Raw genomic sequence first — 20,036 nt, 5'->3', positions numbered from 1 at the left:
TCAAACAATCTCTTTTGTCCTTGCTTAGTTGTCTTTACCTGTATGCATACCTGACAACTAAATATGTAAATATATTGAATAAGGATCTATCCCAAAATATTTATAAAATTTTAAGCAGCAACAGTATATCCTGATTTACACATTATTTCATACCTGTAATGCTGGGAACTCATTGATAATTTCCTGTACAACAATAAGTATCTCTGCATCTGGTATCAAGCTGGAAATAAAATACAACCAGATGCTCCGCAGGGCGCAGCTATATACGACCGCAGAGGTTTAACCCTGAACAGTTGGGGCAAGTATGGACACAACATTTAAGCTGGATTCAGCTCTAAATTTGGATTGTGATTAAATAGTTGACACAGCATAGGTTTCTGACACAGAATGAATGTGGTCTAATGAACTTAAAATATTTTTTTTGTCTTTGAGCAATTCACTATGCTGTTGAATATTAATCCTCTCAAAAAAATGTTTGAAGAAATTTTCTTTTTATTTATGAAATCTGAAATGAGAAAAATTTAACCCTCCCCCCCATTTTTTTTTCACATCCCCCTTTCCATTTTTCCAAAACTGATCTCAATTCAAATTCCTAATGGAGTTTGCAACAATAACTACTCATTTAAATACATCATAAAATATTAAAATGTAAAATAAAGTGCTTGTTATCACTGAATGGTAAAGATTGTTTTAATTTATCAGTTGGTAGTAAAAGTGAATATACATTGTATATTGTATAAAACAATGATTTAAGTTGATTCAACTACTATTCTGGACAAAGAAAGATAACTCCAATTGAAAATTTCTTGCTATTGCACAATATTGTGTAATTAGATATTTCTTGCTATTGCGCAATACTGTGCAACTGAAAATATTTGCTATTGCACAATATTGTGCAATTGAAGATTTCTTGCTATTGCGCAATACTGTGCAATTGAAAATTGCTTGCTATTGCACTTGAAGATTTCTTGCTATTGCTGAATACTTTATATAAAAATTTTGGATCCTGATTTGAACCAACTTGAAAACTGGGCCCATAATCAAAAATCTAAGTATATGTTTAGATTCAGCATATCAAAAAAGCCCAAGAATTCAATTTTTGCTAAAATCAAACTTAGTTTAATTTTGGACCCTTTGGACTTTAATGTAGACCAATTTGAAAACGGGACCAAAAATTAAGAATCTACATACACAGTTACATTTGGCATATCAAAGAACCCCAATTATTCAATTTTTGATGAAATCAAACAAAGTTTAATTTTGGACCCGATTTGGACCAACTTGAAAACTGGGCCAATAATCAAAAATCTAAATACATTTTTAGATTCAGCATATCAAAGAACCCCAAGGTTTCAATTTTTGTTAAATTCAAACTAAGTTTAATTTTGGACCCTTTGGACCTTAATGTAGACCAATTTGAAAACGGGACCACAAATTAAGAATCTACATACACAGTTAGATTCGGCATATCAAAGAACCCCAATTATTCAATTTTTGATGAAATCAAACAAAGTTCAATTTTGAACACTTTGGGCCCCTTATTCCTAAACTGTTGGGACCAAACCTCCCAAAATCAAACCCAACCTTCCTTTTATGGTCATAAACCTTGTGTTTAAATTTCATAGATTTCTATTTACTTATACAAAAGTTATGGTGGGAAAACCAAGAATAATGCTTATTTGGGCCCCTTTATGGCCCCTAATTCATAAACTGTTGGGACCAAAACTCCCAAAATCAATCCCAACCTTTCTTTTGTGTTCATAAACCTTGTGTTTAAATTTCATTGATTTCTATTTACTTATACTAAAGTTATTGTACGAAAACCAAGAATAATGCTTATTTGGGCCCTTTTTTGGCCCCTAACTCCTAAACTGTTCCAAAACTCCCAAAATCAATCCCAACCTTTCTTTTGTGGTCATAAACCTTGTGTCAAAATTTCATAGATTTCAATTTACTTAAACTAAAGTTATAGTGCGAAAACCAAGAAAATGCTTATTTGGGCCCTTTTTGGCCCCTAATTCCTAAAATGTTGGGACCAAAACTCCCAAAATCAATCCCAACCTTCCTTTTGTGGTCATAAACCTTGTGTTAAAATTTCATATATTTCTATTCACTTTACTGAAGTTAGAGTGCAAAAACTAAAAGTATTTGGACGACCACGATGACACAAGACGACGACGCAGGACGACGACGCCAACGTGATAGCAGTATACGACAAAAAATTAAAATTTTTGCGGTCGTATAAAAATCAGCATCTATTTCAATCAAATGTTAATTTTCAGCCTTACTGATTCTCGAAAATTCCAATAGAGTTCATACTTGTACACTTGAAAGGCATATAACATTTGTATCTAGGTAGCAAAGCAATCATTTTTTTAACAAGAGGCTGTCAGATATAGCAATCGATATTTTAACAAGAAACTGTAAGATTGACAGCAAACAGGATTTTCCTTCATGAAAATAATATTTGCAAATCTGGCCTCCCAAACAGGTTCAAATAAAATAATAATAAATAAAGTTTGTAGGGTTTAGAAGTTGAAAAGCCAAAATCATTCTAAGCATCACTTTTCACTGCTCAAAGGCCTAAAACTTAACAGTGTTATGAAAATTGACCTTGACCTTCATTTAGTCACAGGAAACAATACATCTTATTTTGAAAGATTTTGTTAAAGCGCTTTCAAGTTGTTGCACTGACACTTTAGCAGATGTCCTACATTACCAAGTCAATAACCAATATTTTCTTTTGGAAATTATCATACTTGAAGATGTAGTTTGTATATTTATTACTTGCTGTTTAAATCTTTTTGTTATTATATACCACTAACCTGCCCTGTGAAGAGGTAACTATATCAAAAGCGCACTCTGTTAGTTCTCTGGGATGTAGTTTATGTCTTACTTACCTCCCTTGAGAAGAGGTAACTATATCAAAAGCGCACTCTGTTAGTTCTCTGGGATGTAGTTTATGTCTTACTTACCTCCCTTGAGAAGAGGTAACTATATCAAAAGCACACTCTGTTAGTTCTCTGGGATGTAGTTTATGTCTTACTTACCTCCCTTGGGAAGAGGTAACTATATCAAAAGCACACTCTGTTAGTTCTCTGGGATGTAGTTTATGTCTTACTTACCTCCCGTGAGAAGAGGTAACTATATCAAAAGCACACTCTGTTAGTTCTCTGGGATGTAGTTTATGTCTTACTTACCTCCCTTGGGAAGAGGTAACTATATCAAAAGCACACTCCGTCAGTTCTCTGGGATGTAGTTTACGTCTTACTTACCTCCCTTGAGAAGAGGTAACTATATCAAAAGCACACTCCGTCAGTTCTCTGGGATGTAGTTTATGTCTTACTTACCTCCCTTGAGAAGAGGTAACTATATCAAAAGCACACTCCGTCAGTTCTCTGGGATGTAGTTTATGTCTTACTTACCTCCCTTGAGAAGAGGTAACTATATCAAAAGCACACTCCGTCAGTTCTCTGGGATGTAGTTTATGTCTTACTTACCTCCCTTGAGAAGAGGTAACTATATCAAAAGCACACTCCGTCAGTTCTCTGGGATGTAGTTTATGTCTTACTTACCTCCCTTGAGAAGAAGTAACTATATCAAAATCACACTCCGTCAGTTCTCTGGGATGTAGTTTAAGTCTTACTTACCTCCCTTGAGAAGAGGTAACTATATCAAAAGCACACTCTGTCAGTTCTCTGGGATGTAGTTTATGAAGTTTCTTTGTTCTAAATACTTTCCCAATACAATATCTCTTTAGATTTGTGATGTTATTTCTGGCAATGTATCTAGCAAATGGTGCCTGAAATAAATAAATGAAGTGAAGTTGGCTTCATATCCCACCATCTATTCCAATGTTTATTATTCCTCAACACCAAGCTTTATTTAGGCAAATGGACACATTTAGTCAAATGATTAACATGCCTCCTAAAAAAATAACTGTTGTAGAAAGAGATTTTTATCCACCAAGACACAGTATTTGACAATGAGATAGCCACTTAATGTTGTATGCTTAAGCTTATGTGGAGAAAAATACCATTTTAAGTTGTTGGTTCAAACCAAGTGGGGAATAAAACATATTACAAATTTGTGTCTCAAGGGGTTCAAGTACCTTGTATTACATATATTGTTATATTGTGAGTTCACCTTGTAATCTGTCAAGTAACAAAGTGACGACAATGATACACATTGATTTTCATCAATTGTTTCCTATTTAGATAGAATAAGCAAGCAGTAATCACAGCTGATATATAGGTGAAACAATAGTTATAAGCTTCATTGTTTTTGCAGGCGTTCAGTCTTATAAAAGATCAAAAGGACTAAGATATAACATAGATGGCATACCCTGAGATCAAATGGTAATCCAACAAGCAGTCCACTGTGGTCCATAAAACAGGGATAATACTCTGATTTGTCATATACTGATGATTTAGGCATGAAAAAGGGAGATAACACCGGGATAGCACCATGTTTTTGAAATATTCTGATCAGGTTTTCATACACTAGTTCATTGGTCAAAGCTGTTTTGATTGTTATACCACCCTGTAAAAGAGAGATATGAACTGTTGATAAATGTTATGTAATCATTGTATATGTGGGTAAAAAATTAATGTATTCAAACATTTTACAACAGTCTAAATGCTGTTAAAAATACTTATTTCTTGATGTTTAATACTTTCAGAACTAAATCATTATTACTGGAAGAATAAATAGTTTTTTCTTGTCTTCCTGCTAAATTGAATAATGCAACTGCTTGACTATTGCAAAACTAAGAACTCACATTCTGATATCAGATACGTATATTTGTATAAAAGCTTTTCCTAAAATCGCAATTATTTAACTAACATTTTTATTCATTCTTCAAAAATCGCAATTATAATTGCACACAATAATTTCTGAATTTACAGTAGTTGTTTCTAATGGTACAGTAAACCAGCTCATTGTTGCAGACCCTTTTTGGGGTAAAGCTCTTTGTTGCAAAAATCAGTGCCTGTCCCATATCAGGCATCTATAATTCAGTGATTGTCTTTTGTTGCTGTTTGTCAAATTTTTTTGTAATTGTCTTGTCACACATCAGGCCATTGGTTCTCATTTTTAAATAATAAACATTTTTCATGCCGCCTCCTATCATGGCTTACTAAACAGTATTGGTCTTGCTCATTGTTGAAAGCCATACTGTGACCTATATTTGCTTACATCTACATCTCTTCTCCTCTAGGGAATAGTTGTCTCATTGGCAATTGTACCACATCTCCCCTGTTTTCATATTCATGGCAAATAATTTTTCACATTTCTTACTTTCTTGATGTATATATATATATGTAAAGGGAAGATTTAGTTTTGACATATTTGCCTACAAGTTTTGTACTAAAAACCTGAAAAATAAATGTTTTCAAAACTATGTTAGTTGATAGTACATTATTTTCTAACTTTGTCAGTTCCTACAAATAAAAAAAAATTTCTTTGGTAAAGTAGCCATTTTTTGCAAGTCCCAATCGACTAAAATTTATTACGCAATATACCTTATGAAAATCACTATCATACAGATGGTCGTCTGCAGAGGTAATGGTCTGTGAGAACAACTCATTGATGAGACGTTTGTATGCTTTACTATGAGGATCAGATATTGTAGATCGTAAGATCTCATTCTGTTCTGCCTCCTCTAACTGTGGAGGTGGCATGTATTCTGATTTAAGTAATTCTGCTGATGTTGGTCTTTGCGAGGGGTCATGGTTCATCAACATTTTTAATATACCTGTCTGAAAATAGATACGGTATATAAAAAGCATTTCAGGAAAATCTCTATGCATAACTGTAGTTTGTTTCAGAAATTACTCAAAATGAAAGGTCATAATAAACCCAATGCATTGTATAATTAGACAACAAATCTAAATAAATAACTGCAACTCCGGTAAAACAATATTTTGAAGTCAGCCTGCATCAGAGGATAATATTCATAATAGTATATCATATTTGAAAACAGGGTCTAAGTGGCTGAGTGGTCTACGTAGTCCAGTTACTGCATCACTAGCCTTTCAATACTAAGGTTGTGAGTTGTAGCAAGTGGACACAATTCTACTCCTAATTGACTAGGATTGTAAGTTTGTCTGGTTCTCTTCCAGCACTCCAGCTTCCTCATTAATAAAACGCACTGCCATGAAATAGAAAATAGTGTTAAAAGTGGTGTTAAACACCAATCTATCAATCATATTGGAAAACAAAAAATATTCAAATGCCCTCAATTTGCTATTGAGAATTTTAAACTGATCATATGATCATAAATAAAAACTTTATCAGCATCTTTTTTTTCAATTCCACTCAGTCTATTTTGTTGCATCTTTTTTTTTCAATTCCACTCAGTCTATTTTGTTAATAATAACAAGATTATACAAGTCAGTTGTACTTCAAGATAAATTATGTGCATATTTATCCAGTCTGTCTTATTTGCCATGGTTATATTATATGTTATGATGTATTGACCTCTTGTTTCAACAAAGGGATCCATAAATCATGAAATCTTAAAAAGAAAGTTATTTCAAATTGAGATTACCATACAACAAAATCTAATTTCTTGTATTTTACAAGCTATTGGATCATCTGAGTTCTTCCATAAAATATTTGTAAAACTTATTGTAAACAAAAATTTCCCTCAACATACATGTACATAATTTCAAAACATCACTTTGATTAAGCATTTTTCTAATAGAAAATTATACGCTTTAAAAGCAGCTCATAAGCTTTCAGAATGCCTTTTATAAATATACCTGGTTTTTCATTTCTAGCTGGTCAAAGTCTTCAGGAAAAACAATATCCATGCTTCTTAGGTTAGCCAAAATCTGAACTCTCTCCATACCAGTAGTTAAGGGTCTGTAACACATCTCAAAGAATATCACCCCTAAACTGTACATGTCTACTTTCTGTAAAAAATATTCAAATATCTGTTATTTTCTAGCATTTTAAAATAATTTATAAAAATTAAATGCTTTTCAACTCTTTAGAGAGTCCAAATAGGAATATGATCATTGGTATTTCTTTTTTTAAGACCATGATCTTGTACTGTTTCAACTTGGTAAACGGTTTCAACCCACAGAACCCCCCTTGATACACCATTGATTGTGGAGTCGGTTGTTTAATTTATTGTTTCTTGATTTTATATGTCTTATCTTATGATATTCATCTTTTCCAGTTCCTTCCATTTTCTTATTTGAGGTTGAATTAAAGTTCTGATTTTCCAATTTAATTTCAAACTATAAAGTATCACTGTTTTATCCTACCCTTTTTTCATTAGCCTATCAACACCGAGATTGTGAGTTCAAATTCAGCTTTGGGCAAAATATGTTACACTTCAATATTAATTAATTACAACCTTGACCTTACCTGACTATATGACATTTTTGTCATCATCTCTGGACTGACATATAGAGCAGTTCCAACCTTTCCAGTCAAGTCCCCTGCTCCATCTGACCTGGACATTGACTTTGAGACACCTTCTCGAGATTCTAATGCACTTAAACTGAACATAGTAGCATCTATGTTGGGTTGCTGTAATATAAACGAATGTGTACTTTAAAGCTACCATACATTAAGTATGAAATTATTATTTCAACCTGATGCTACAATTAAAAATACAAAAAAATTATATCTACAATCTGTTTCTTCTTTCATATAATCTTTTTGTCATTAGTATATCCATGAACACCACAATATCTCTTTGATTAATTACTACAAAACGCAAGACAAGTACGAAAAAAACCTTTTGTTTATGTCCTTTTCTGACAGAAAAAAATCACTGGAATAGCCTTTGCAAATGATAAAGTTTCTGGTGATCAAATCAAAATTGTTTTGGAGAAACCGACTGAATATGTTTCATTGAATCAAAATAGACTTCAAATACCTTGAAAATTCAAAATAGCATTAGTTACAAAATTGAAAAAACTGACCAATTGGAACCAAATTAGCAATTCATACTTATTCCTTTATATATCTTGAATTTCAAGAACGCTCAAAGCCGAATATTTGAAAGCCAATAATACAATTCACAGAGTTTTATCATTATTTTTGAAATAATACATAACATAAATTTGTAAATGCAAATAATCGAATAAAGACTTACAGATGCCAGGACACTAGTGGTAGCTAAACCAAAGTCTCCAATCTTCACATGGTCATTAGAATCTAAGAAAATATTCACTGGTTTTAGATCTCTGTGAATCATACCCTGAAATAACAACATGATAGTTTGGATAATATAAAACACTAAATAAAATAAATCAATGTATATACAAAATCTCTGTGAATATTTATTGCACATACATATAACTAACACAAAGGTTGTGAGTTTGAATCCAGTTCATGGAAGGTGCATTCAACTTGAACCTGAACCAAATGTATGTGGTTATCTGGGCACTCTGGTTCTAACCACCACAAAATAGCAAATTGTGTTGAAAGTGGCATTAAACACCAATCAATCAATCAAAACATATAAATATCTTAAAATTCCTCATTTTGTAATATTTCAATTGCAGGTAATTGTGCTTACTTCTTTCTTTCATGTAAACTCATTCTTTAAGTTTTCAGTTGAACCTGAAACAGTTCCCTGATGGAACATTATTCCTGAAAACTGACATACCATACCTGTTCATGTATATGGACCAGACCTTCAACAATTTCCCTAAAGAACCTCCACAGACGATTGATATCTAAGTACAACCCAGCGTCAATACAGTTGCGTAATGTACTTCTTTCACAAAACTCCATCTATTAATAAAATAAACATAGGAATATAAATAATGAAACTAGAGGCTCAAAGAAGCTATATTTTGAATGAATGAGGGTTTTTGCAAAAAGCATATACATGCTATAGCAATCAAAACATATATTACAAACGTGAGGCAATGATTAACAACAGAAAACAACACACATGATACAATGTTAAGTAATAATATGACATCTCATTTTCCATGCTTCCTTTAGATAATTTCATAATTTTATAGTCAGAGTTTTATTTACAGTTTTTAGCAATTAATCTAGTTTATAAGTATTAAGTATCTAGCTACTGCAATGCTCATACCATATACTGTGGATTCATTTAATTTCATGGTATTATTATTATTACTATTAACCAACTTTGTGGATGGAAAAAAAAACCTGCAAATTCATTGATTCTTAATTGGGTCTTCATTCTCAGAAATTCTGTATACATGCTTATTTGGCATATTATTTTTTTTAAACTGATATTTGAGGACCTCCCTTACTCATGAAATCCCCAAAAAAGTAGTATCTAATGAATACTAATGAATTCACATTATAAGATCTTATAAGGAAATTTTGGCATTTGTCTAAAATTTGTTATGTTCAAAGCAGCGGTGGTACCATGATATTTACCCTATGAAATCATTACACTGTCTATTGAAATGTACTTGGCATGGTCCTGAAATGTGAACAATGAATGTGATGAAGATTTAATTGCCCTTTTCAAGGACCAAACCAATAAACAGAGTTTGTATATACTAAGTGGCAGAAAAAATTGCAATTAAAATAATGAATATAACTGATTACCCCAAAATGTGATTTCTGACACCAAAAACGGGAATTAAAAAATGTCTTGGTAATTTTTTTTAAACAGTTATAGTTATTTTTTCAATCGTTTTTATTTTAAATCATCATGTCTTGCAAATATGGGATCCTTCATATGTATGGTATATGTGTGCCACTGACATCATATTAGACTACAGAGTCCTTGCTATTCAGATACATCACTTTGACATGTTTTTCTTAAATGAATTAAAAAATTATTCATAGGTTTCAACTGGAACTTTTATTGGTGGTTTGTATGCAACACAATCTTCATGAAATGAATATTTGTATACTTCTCCAAAGATATATGAACATAGGCGGATCAAGGTGACCTGGCCCCGCTTTTGTGGGAAACATTTGATTGATTATATGGGGAATCACTGAAGCATGACTGGCACCCCTCTAACCCACCCCCTCATAAGTCAGTGGGCCCCCCCTTATGAAAAGTTCTGGATCCGCCACTGAAGAATGTAAATTACTTAAGCTTACCTGTATATATAGATACTGTAACTTGGCTACTTGTTCTGGTTCTATGCTCTTATTACTTTTATTTATACCAGCTTCCTGAAATATACCATAAAATACTTTCTAAATATTCTTCTTTTTCTGGTGGAATACGTTGGTAATTGAATTTCTGTGAAAGTTTAATGAAAGTCTTTCTGGAAATGCTAGTGTGTCCTTTAACTTCATTTAAACGCAGTCACTACTTTTGTTATCGATACAAAGAGTACCAAATAATTGACTTGGATACACCATCTTGTGATTTTAATAATGTACTTAAACTGAACAGTTTGGCACAATAATTGAACATATAATCAAATGTACAAAGAACCATGATAAATACATTTTACATATCTGTATGATGTAAAATGTCCTTTTCAGACGTTTTCAAACTTTTGTACACTTTTAAAATAAAGTAATAAAATTTGACAATAAAAAGATATTCAGAATAAAAGTGTGTTTATTTTGTTCTTCATTGAAGAAATCCTATATTTCATTGCCATGGACGAAATGTACAACTTCTAAAATCTTTAAAAGTCATTAATGACCTAACAAAATGGAAATGACCTACTATATTTTCATAGTGCTTGATAATTAAGCAAATCAAATTAACTCAGTTTTTATATTACTTTTTCGTAAAGAGTATGATACAAAAAATATCTTTTCATGCAAGGAATCGAAAACAGGCCACAACCAGAAGAGAATTGCTCTTTCCAACAAAAGCATTTAGAACTTTTAAATTTCATAAATAAATAGAATTGTTGTTAATTCAAAATTTGGTACACCAAAATAAAAAATATATGAAATTGTTTAAACATCTACTGTTGAGTACATTAAAAATAAATCACATTAGTTTGGAATACACATTTGAAAATACAATGCATTACTATTTGTGAAAACTGTGAATTGTAAACTTATTACTTAAGTCATGCAGTTGAATTTAAAAACCTGAATCCTTAACGTCACCTAGAACCTGGATAATTAATTTGCTACTAGTGTGTTAATGTAACATGAAAATACAAAAATACAGTCAACTCTCATAATCTCGGCCACAGGCTAGTTTAATTAATTTTTAAATATACATGCTATTTATTCCATACTTTTTTATTCTCATTTTCATGACAAAGATACATAGATGTACACAAAGAATATATTTGTTCCATGTTTTATACAACCTTAAAAATAGATAGTTAAAAAAAAATCTCAATTAGTTGTTTAGTGTAAAGCACAGACTAATAGCTCCATCTATCACCATATGCATTAAGCTTTCAAAAACAATGGAATTCTACGATTTTCTTTGAAATTTTGAATATGTCTTAACTTTTCCAATTTGTAAAAAAACCTAGCTCTTTGACTTACAAGAGATGACTGTTATCTAACAATGTGTATTTGGGAATGACAGCTAGTTTATAACATGCATAACCTGTTAGCCGTTAACTATAATACCTACACATAGTGTTGTTGAACCCTTTGTCTGATGAAGGCATGTAAAATTTGATAATATGCATAAAAAAGATCCATTTAATATTTTCTTTTTATACTCGATGAAATTTGTACATCTGATATAAATGATTATTTGTGTTTGGTTTAATACTAAATTAAAAATACTTAACATTATACAAGACTAAGCTTTTTATAAAGTTTATGGAGTGGTTGGCAGTATCATAAATTAAATCAATATAAAGTATTAATAGCAGATCTTTTCTTGAACCCAATACTGGTATTTTATTCTATATCTGTCTGAGACAAATTCGCACTTGTATATATTTCATTATATTTAATGAAACAATAGCCATCTCATAAGAGAACCAATCAGAAGCCATATTTATCAAATTTCAAGATGGCCTGAATATCAAATGAAGCTAATAGATTTGTACCATGATGAATAGTAATAACTTAATAATTATGACCAGAAATGTGTCCAGGAGATTTCAATATGGTAAACCATAAAACAATTCTTTTTCGTGGATACCTTTTTTGTGTTGACCCTTTTATATCTCTTAGATGCAATTTATTTTCCCAATGTTTGATCTTTGATGATGTAAACTAATTGTTACGCATATATTCCTGAGGATTTATTATCATTTTAACTCTTTAAATTTATTTATTTAGCTAAAATAAGTTGGTTTACAATATAATCTAAATTTTCAGATCATATCTTACCACTTGTTCCAAGAGACCACAAAAACTATTTTGTTTTAGGTTTATAATGCTTCAGAACTAATTTCAATTTTTGTGTACTGTTGTAAAAGTTTCTATTTCATAATCCACAACAAAAGTATATACAGTAATTCAAAAATGTTTACAATGTTTTAATTTTTACAAAGAGATTTGATTAAAAAAAAAACATCTTTGCATTTTAAATTTACATTATGTCCCTTTGCATGTACATTTTTTAAATTTTTAAAATTTAAAATTTTAAATAATATAAGATTTTAAGGATGTTAGAACTGGTATGACCTACGTACCTCATCCTCAGACTTGTCAGAACTATCATGTTCAAACAGTACATCATCTGAAGTATCCATCTTCCCACTGTAATAAATAAAATACCTACATTCAAAAAATTCATAAACAGATTATGATCGAGTGATATATAGTACATTGATTGTATAATTTATTAATTTTAAGCCATTTTCTGGAAGAGAAAATATACTGCATTCATTGATATATATATATTACCTTTTTCTCTTTTGTAATATACTGTTTCCAAACAGACGAAACTCAAAAACAATTTTCTTAAATGATGGTATGAGTATGCGGATATAAGAAATAGAAGATAGGGTATATATTGTAATTAACATGTTAATAGATAGCTTTTATGATTGACAGAAAGTAGATTCTACATCATTTATCAATTTCTGTAAATTCAGAAATTATTTTGTACATTTCTTATTGCAATTTTTGACAAAAAAACAAGTATGATTTTAGTGATTTCAAGAAAATCTGTTACAGATATATGTATCAGATACAAGAATGCAAGATTGCGTTACTCACCTAGTCACAATATTCACACCTTAAAAACCTCAACATAATGAATTCTGAATTTTCAAACTGTATGTTCATACCATTCATATCAACTTTTTTCAATATTTAAAAAAGATGTTGAATTTTTTTTTTTACATTTAATTAAAGATATAAAGATTCTTACAAGAAAGATGTCCCAAATACTTCAGCTTCGTCTTCTGAATCTGATGATTCATCATGTATTTTCTGTATTCCCGTCGTATTATACGACATACTCCACTCGACGGACACATCTCGAGCTTGTGGAGCAAACTTCTCAATGTCATCGGTAAAATTCAGACTGTTCTTCATTAAGGAACTGCTGTCGCTGGTTGATTGAGTTTTACCTGTTGTACCTGTACCTGTGGTCGTGGAGCAGGATGTTGATGAGTCACTGTGCGCTGGATCCTCACTGGTCTCAATCCAGGAATTATAATACCTGTCATATAAAATAAGTGGTAGTGTTTGAAAAATCTAAAACAAATTGATATAGTTTAGTAACTCACACTTTACTGCATGTTCAAATGTCTTTTTTTCCTTTTTATTAAGTTAAACCTTTAATTATACATGTTACTAAACATGTATGCTATCATAATTTTGTACTTTTAAAATATATTAGTAATACTGTATTTGTTTACCTCAACTATTGTATCTGTAATTATATTGTATGTTTCTCTGTAAACTTGTATTTAGTTTTTAGAGAATAAAGTATCTATCAATCATTCCTCAAATTGATGTTTTAATAAATCTATTGCATTTTGTGCATTACATTTCATATATTTTAGGCCATTGCAGATCATTTCTAAAACTACTTTTCTCTATTCAGCACTCAGTAAACAAAATCTAATTATAAATATTTTCTTCAGCAATGAACTATGAATTCATTATCATAAGTTAGATACCAATTTTCCTGGATTTCGTGAGTTCAGGGGAATCCCAACTTTTTCAACTAATAGCAAATTTTCTATATGAAAATTCTAAAAGAGTTTTTCTAATAACAAGCCAACCATGATACAATTATCCACAAAAATGCAAGTTTTCCAGGAAAATTGTTACCCATGAAAATAAATGACCACTAAGTAACATAAGTTTAAAAACAAGAATGTGCCTCAAGTACATGGATGCCCCATCCGCACTATCATTTTCTATGTTCAATGGACCGTGAAAATGGGGGAAAATCTCTAATTTGACAATGAAATTAGAAAGATCATATCATAGGGAACATGTGTACTAAGTTTCAAGTTGATTGGACTTTAACTTTATCAAAAACTACCTCGACCAAAAGCTTTAAACTGAAGCGGGACAGACGAAAGGACGAACAGACGGATGGACGGACAGATGGACGAACAGATAGATGGACAGACAGACAAACAGACGTTCAGACAAACGGTCGTACAAACCGACGCACAGACCAGAAAAACATAATGCTCATAAATGGGGCACAAAAAAAAGTGCATGAAACAGTTACCTGACTACATTTTCATGATTAAGACGAGACAGTAATTTGACCTCCCTGGTGATTTTCTTGTTGAAGTATTTACTTTTAGGATTCAGAGGTATTCTCTTAATAGCATACTTTCTTCTATCTAGTTTATTTCTAACCTGTAAAAGAGAATAAAATGACAATACAATTTTGATACCAAAACTTATGTCTTTACATACTAACTACATAATAATCAACTGTACTATGCAATATAAATACAAAGAAATATGTTTAAACTGATGATTTAGTTTAAATTAGACAAGTGATCAGCTAATACAGTTTGAACTTTAATAGAATATCAATGTTAAGTCCTGATGAATGCATTCACTTTAGACAGGTTTTTGGTTAATGCAGTGTTAAGTTTTCGTTAATTTGTTATGTGAAAGTACTTTTTTTGTTGAAATTCACCTCTTCAGAATCTTAAGGGTAATATCATTGTTTGTACAGCAAACAACAAGAATGTGTCCATAGTACACGGATGCCCCATTCCCACTTTCATTTTCTATGTTCAGTGGACCGTGAAATTGGGGTCAAAACTCTAATTTGGCATTAAAATTAGAAAGATCATATCATAGTAAACATGTGTACTAAGTTTTAAGTTAATTGGACTTCATTTTCATCAAAAACTACCTTGACCAAATACTTTAACCTGAAGCCGGACAGATGGACGGACAAACGAACAGACATACAGACCATTATCCAACTATTAAATTTGGGGCATAAAAACCATTATAAGTCCTGTAAATGGGCGTATGATAATGATATGTCATTGTTTGAATATCCTAGGTTTAAGATGTTGATATAACCAATCACAACATTTGGTGAAAATCTATGACAAAATTACCCAGAATGCTTTAGATTTTGAAATTGTAAACACATAGGTAATCAAAACCACCAGTTTCAGTACCAAATGCATGTTTTCAAATAAACTGTCATAAAAAAATCTGAAACTTTAAATTTTAAAAGAATAATGAACCATCAGAAACCAGGCGTCATGCAAAAAAAAAGACAAATAACAAAATCTGGATCAAAATCCTTATTTAGTATATATTTTCCAAATTTTACATGATAATGAACATTTGTTCTAAGTTTTTAGTTGTAGAAACCACAAGTTGTGACAACTGAATGGTAAAATTACTTAATTTCTTATACTAAAACCTCAGTGTATCACAAACTATGTATGATGACAAAATATCACACAAAAAAACATTTAGTCAGGCCGAAATTTTAAGATTTTTTGGTAGAAAATATTGTCAACTTTCTTTTTTGTTCAGACAAACTCTAGAACAGTTTGGAACAGACTGGACAACTTAAACCTGAAAGTGACTGACACAGGACAGACTTACAGACAGAAAGACAGATGGACACACAGACCTGGTAGCAATATGCTAACCTTTAAACCTGTACAATGAAGCAAGAAAATGGAGTCCAGGTCACATGACAATGCTAGTTCTGGACGTAAATACCTCAATGACATCACCAAATCCTCCTTTCCCTAGGGACCTAAGGACTTCAAATTCATTTGTTAAACGAGATTGTCCACTAGCCTCCAAGGCTGTGATGAAGGGTAAATCTGCTAAGTCATCATCTTCTGAATCATTGTCTTTGTTTACATCTTGTTCTATAATTAGAAAAATACTGTTACTCAATCTGGTATCTTTCCTATTTGGAAATTGGGATTTATAGGTTTCGTAATGATTGAGAATGATTGAGAATTTGATACTGCTTGATAACCACTATCTAATTTCAAAGTAATTACTGTAAATTCAGAAATTATTTCAAGGTTTTTATTATTGGGAAAAATGCGTCAGAGATGTAAACTCAATAATTTAAACTGGCTTTTTGAAATATTTTATATAAATTTATCAGGATTTTTCTCAAAATCATAAAAATTACAATCTCATTTAGTCTAAAATGACAAAATCGCAATAATAAATGTACGCAATAATTTCTAAATCTACAGTATAAACAATCTTAGGTGAATTTATTATTACTATTTAAATGAAAAGACAAGAGTTGATATCAAGCAATATCCAATTCTCACGAGTTGTTAAACCTATTTCTCTTAAATGGTAACCAGATGCTCCGCAGGGCGCATGAACTCTATTTTGGTCATGTTGACTTATTTTTAAATCTTACTTTGCTGAACATTATTGCTATTTACAGTTTATCTATATCTATAATAATATTCAAGATAATAACCAACCAGGTGCTCCGCAGGGCGCAGCTTTATACGACCGCAGAGGTCGAACCCTGAACAGTTGGGGCAAGTATGGACAAAACATTCAAGCGTGATACAGCTCTGAATTTGGATTGTGATCAAATTTTTGACATTACATGTTTTTTTTTTACACAAAACAAATGTCAAGATTTTACAAATCAATTAAAGATTTCTTCTTCAAACTTTTTAAATCTAAAATTAAATAGTTGATCATGACACAGCATAGGTTTCTGACACAGAACGAATGTGGTCTAATGAACTTAAAAGTTTTTTTTTGCCTTTGAGCAATTCACTATGCTGTTGAATATTAATCCTCTCAAAAAAATGTTTGACGAAATTTTCTTTTTATTTATGAAATCTGAAATGAGAAAAATTTAAACCCCCCCCCCCCCCCATTTTTTTTCTCACATCCTCCTTTCCCTTTTTCCAAAACTGATCTCAATTCAAATTTCTAATGGAGTTTGCAACAATAACTAATCATTTTTAAAAATACATCATAAAATATTAAAATGTAACAAAAGGTGCTTGTTATCACTGAATGGTAAAGATTGTTTTAATTTATCAGTTGGTAGTAAAAGTGAATATGCATTGTATATTGTATAAAACAATGATTTAAATTGACTCAACTACTATTCTGGACAAAGAAAGATAACTCCAATCAATTCAAAATTTTTAAATACAATTATCTCCTCATTGTACAACTAGACAAATACAATACAATTATCTCCTCATTGTACAACTAGACAAATACAATACAATTATCTCCTCATTGTACAACTAGACAAATTAAATACAATTATCTCCTCATTGTACAACTAGACAAATACAATACAATTATCTCCTCATTGTACAACTAGACAAATTCAATACAATTATCTCCTCATTGTACAACTAGACAAATTCAATACAATTATCTCCTCATTGTACAACTAGACAAATTCAATACAATTATCTCCTCATTGTACAACTAGACAAATTCAATACAATTATCTCCTCATTGTACAACTAGACAAATTTAATACAATTATCTCCTCATTGTACAACTAGACAAATACACAACATACTTTTCTCGTTTTCTTCTGTAGCAGCTGGTTTGTGAGGAGCATAATGAATTGTGTGTGGTAATTCTTCTTTGATAAAACTATGGTCCAATAATTGATAGACTGACCAACGATGTCTCTCATCTTTCATCAAACATCTAAAATTATGCTATTTTTTATAAGTATAATAAATTTTCTATTGCAAATGACATTATTTATGATAATGATATCATTTAAAATTTCAGTAGATGACAGCTTAACACTTATTCATACTTGATTTCTTTTCAAGCTAATAATTTTTAATTAGTGAAAAGGAAAAGTAAAATCATTCATACAACTAAATAAAAGCTGAACCCTAATCCCAGGTGCGTGATTTTCTCAATGTGTTGAAGACCAATTGGTGGCCTTGGGCTGTTTTCTCCTTTTTAATTGGTCGTTCTCTTAGGCACATTTCTCATTTTCATTTTCCATTTTATTTTGCCATAGCATACATGTTCAGTCCTTTTTTCTACTCATGAGTTTAAATATCCCTTTAAGGGTATCTTCCACCTTTCATTTTCATGCAAATTATACATAGTCAAGAAATCTTGAAATAAGCGGGAAACATTATAACCTACTGAAAACATTTTCTTTTTTAAATCTCAAATCAAAGTCAGATTAATAAATATAAGTTATACAACACTAATCATACTTAGTTAAGAAGTCTTGAAACACAGGAGGGAAATTTTGTGGTATTTCTGGCTTGTCTGGATCGGCATCCAATCCAATAGCTACAGATAACAGGATCAAACCCTGTTAAAAACAAGACATAGAATGATAAAATGAAATAAAAAGGCTTTAACAATTTATCTGCCATTAAGTTTATACTTTCTACTTTTAAAACAGAGATTTCCGAGAGTTTTTCTTTGATTTTCATATCTCCATTATTTAATATAAGTTTAAGGACACTCAACAAGTACCGGTAGATATATGATTTATGCTTCAGTTTTACAGTTCTTCTATAAAAGCATGCAAAACAAAACATTGATCAACTTGCTTGCTTGGTTGTTTGCAAACAAAAGGTAGGCAGAGTTTCAGTCTGTTTTTATATTTACTGGGATTTGATTGGACAATAAGAATTGACATGAAATGAATTTAATGTTTATTGTCCAATCATATTCCAGTAAATAGTAAACACACTGAAATAGACTACCTACCTGTTGTTTACAAACATCCAAACAAATATAGCAAGCAAGTTAATCAATTGTTTGTTTTGCATGCTTTAAAAGAAGAACTGTAAGTTTTCCGGATTATTAGTTTGATTTTATTGTGGGTTTTTTTTTTCGTTTTTCTTTCTTCTGAGGGATGGTAAAAACCATATTTCATCAATGTAATTGGGTTAGTAAGTGCGAAAGATAGGGGCATAAAGATGCTACAATCTATGTTTTCATGTGATAACTCAGAGGCGATCAAATCTAAATAAAAACTAGAGGCTCTCAAGAGCCTGTGTCGCTCACCTTGGTCTATGTGCATATTATCAATGGACACAGATAAATTCATGACAAAATGGTGTTTTTGTGATGGTGATGTGTTTACTGAACATTCTTGTTGCTACAATTATCTCTATTTTGGTCATGTTGACTTATTTTTAAATCTTACTTTGCTGAACATTATTGCTATTTACAGTTTATCTATATCTATAATAATATTCAAGATAATAACCAACCAGGTGCTCCGCAGGGCGCAGCTTTATACGACCGCAGAGGTCGAACCCTGAACAGTTGGGGCAAGTATGGACAAAACATTCAAGCGTGATACAGCTCTGAATTTGGATTGTGATCAAATTTTTGACATTACATGTTTTTTTTTTACACAAAACAAATGTCAAGATTTTACAAATCAATTAAAGATTTCTTCTTCAAACTTTTTAAATCTAAAATTAAATAGTTGATCATGACACAGCATAGGTTTCTGACACAGAACGAATGTGGTCTAATGAACTTAAAAGTTTTTTTTTGCCTTTGAGCAATTCACTATGCTGTTGAATATTAATCCTCTCAAAAAAATGTTTGAAGAAATTTTCTTTTTATTTATGAAATCTGAAATGAGAAAAATTTAACCCCCCCCCCTTTTTTTTCACATCCCCGTTTCCCTTTTTCCAAAACTGATATCAATTCAAATTTCTAATGGAGTTTGCAACAATAACTACTCTTTTAAATACATCATAAAA

General features: G+C 31.1%; 1 protein-coding gene across 2 annotated transcripts in view; it reads right to left on the bottom strand.

Annotated features, from left to right (window-relative positions):
- The window catches only part of LOC139516254 (eIF-2-alpha kinase GCN2-like), a 71,519-nt gene that overhangs the window by 17,747 nt on the left and 33,736 nt on the right, over positions 1–20,036 (bottom strand). Inside the window, exons 13-28 of one of the 2 annotated variants that reach the window (XM_071306250.1) lie at positions 18,519–18,619; positions 17,852–17,985; positions 16,033–16,187; positions 14,552–14,685; positions 13,229–13,522; positions 12,546–12,612; positions 11,528–11,551; positions 10,066–10,140; positions 8,635–8,757; positions 8,114–8,218; positions 7,378–7,542; positions 6,765–6,917; positions 5,523–5,759; positions 4,345–4,542; positions 3,651–3,802; positions 154–220 (exon numbers count right to left, since the gene is read on the bottom strand). In XM_071306250.1, the coding sequence (XP_071162351.1) occupies positions 154–220; positions 3,651–3,802; positions 4,345–4,542; positions 5,523–5,759; positions 6,765–6,917; positions 7,378–7,542; positions 8,114–8,218; positions 8,635–8,757; positions 10,066–10,140; positions 11,528–11,551; positions 12,546–12,612; positions 13,229–13,522; positions 14,552–14,685; positions 16,033–16,187; positions 17,852–17,985; positions 18,519–18,619 (2,184 nt within the window). The remainder of the gene's footprint in view (positions 1–153; positions 221–3,650; positions 3,803–4,344; positions 4,543–5,522; positions 5,760–6,764; positions 6,918–7,377; positions 7,543–8,113; positions 8,219–8,634; positions 8,758–10,065; positions 10,141–11,527; positions 11,552–12,545; positions 12,613–13,228; positions 13,523–14,551; positions 14,686–16,032; positions 16,188–17,851; positions 17,986–18,518; positions 18,620–20,036) is intronic. The other variant, XM_071306251.1, reaches the window with a different exon arrangement.

This window comes from Mytilus edulis, chromosome 3 (assembly GCF_963676685.1).
Source record: "Mytilus edulis chromosome 3, xbMytEdul2.2, whole genome shotgun sequence".
NCBI lineage: Eukaryota > Metazoa > Mollusca > Bivalvia > Mytilida > Mytilidae > Mytilus > Mytilus edulis.
Note: the sequence above shows the minus strand (reverse complement) of the source record. Positions and strands in the feature narration are given on the sequence as shown.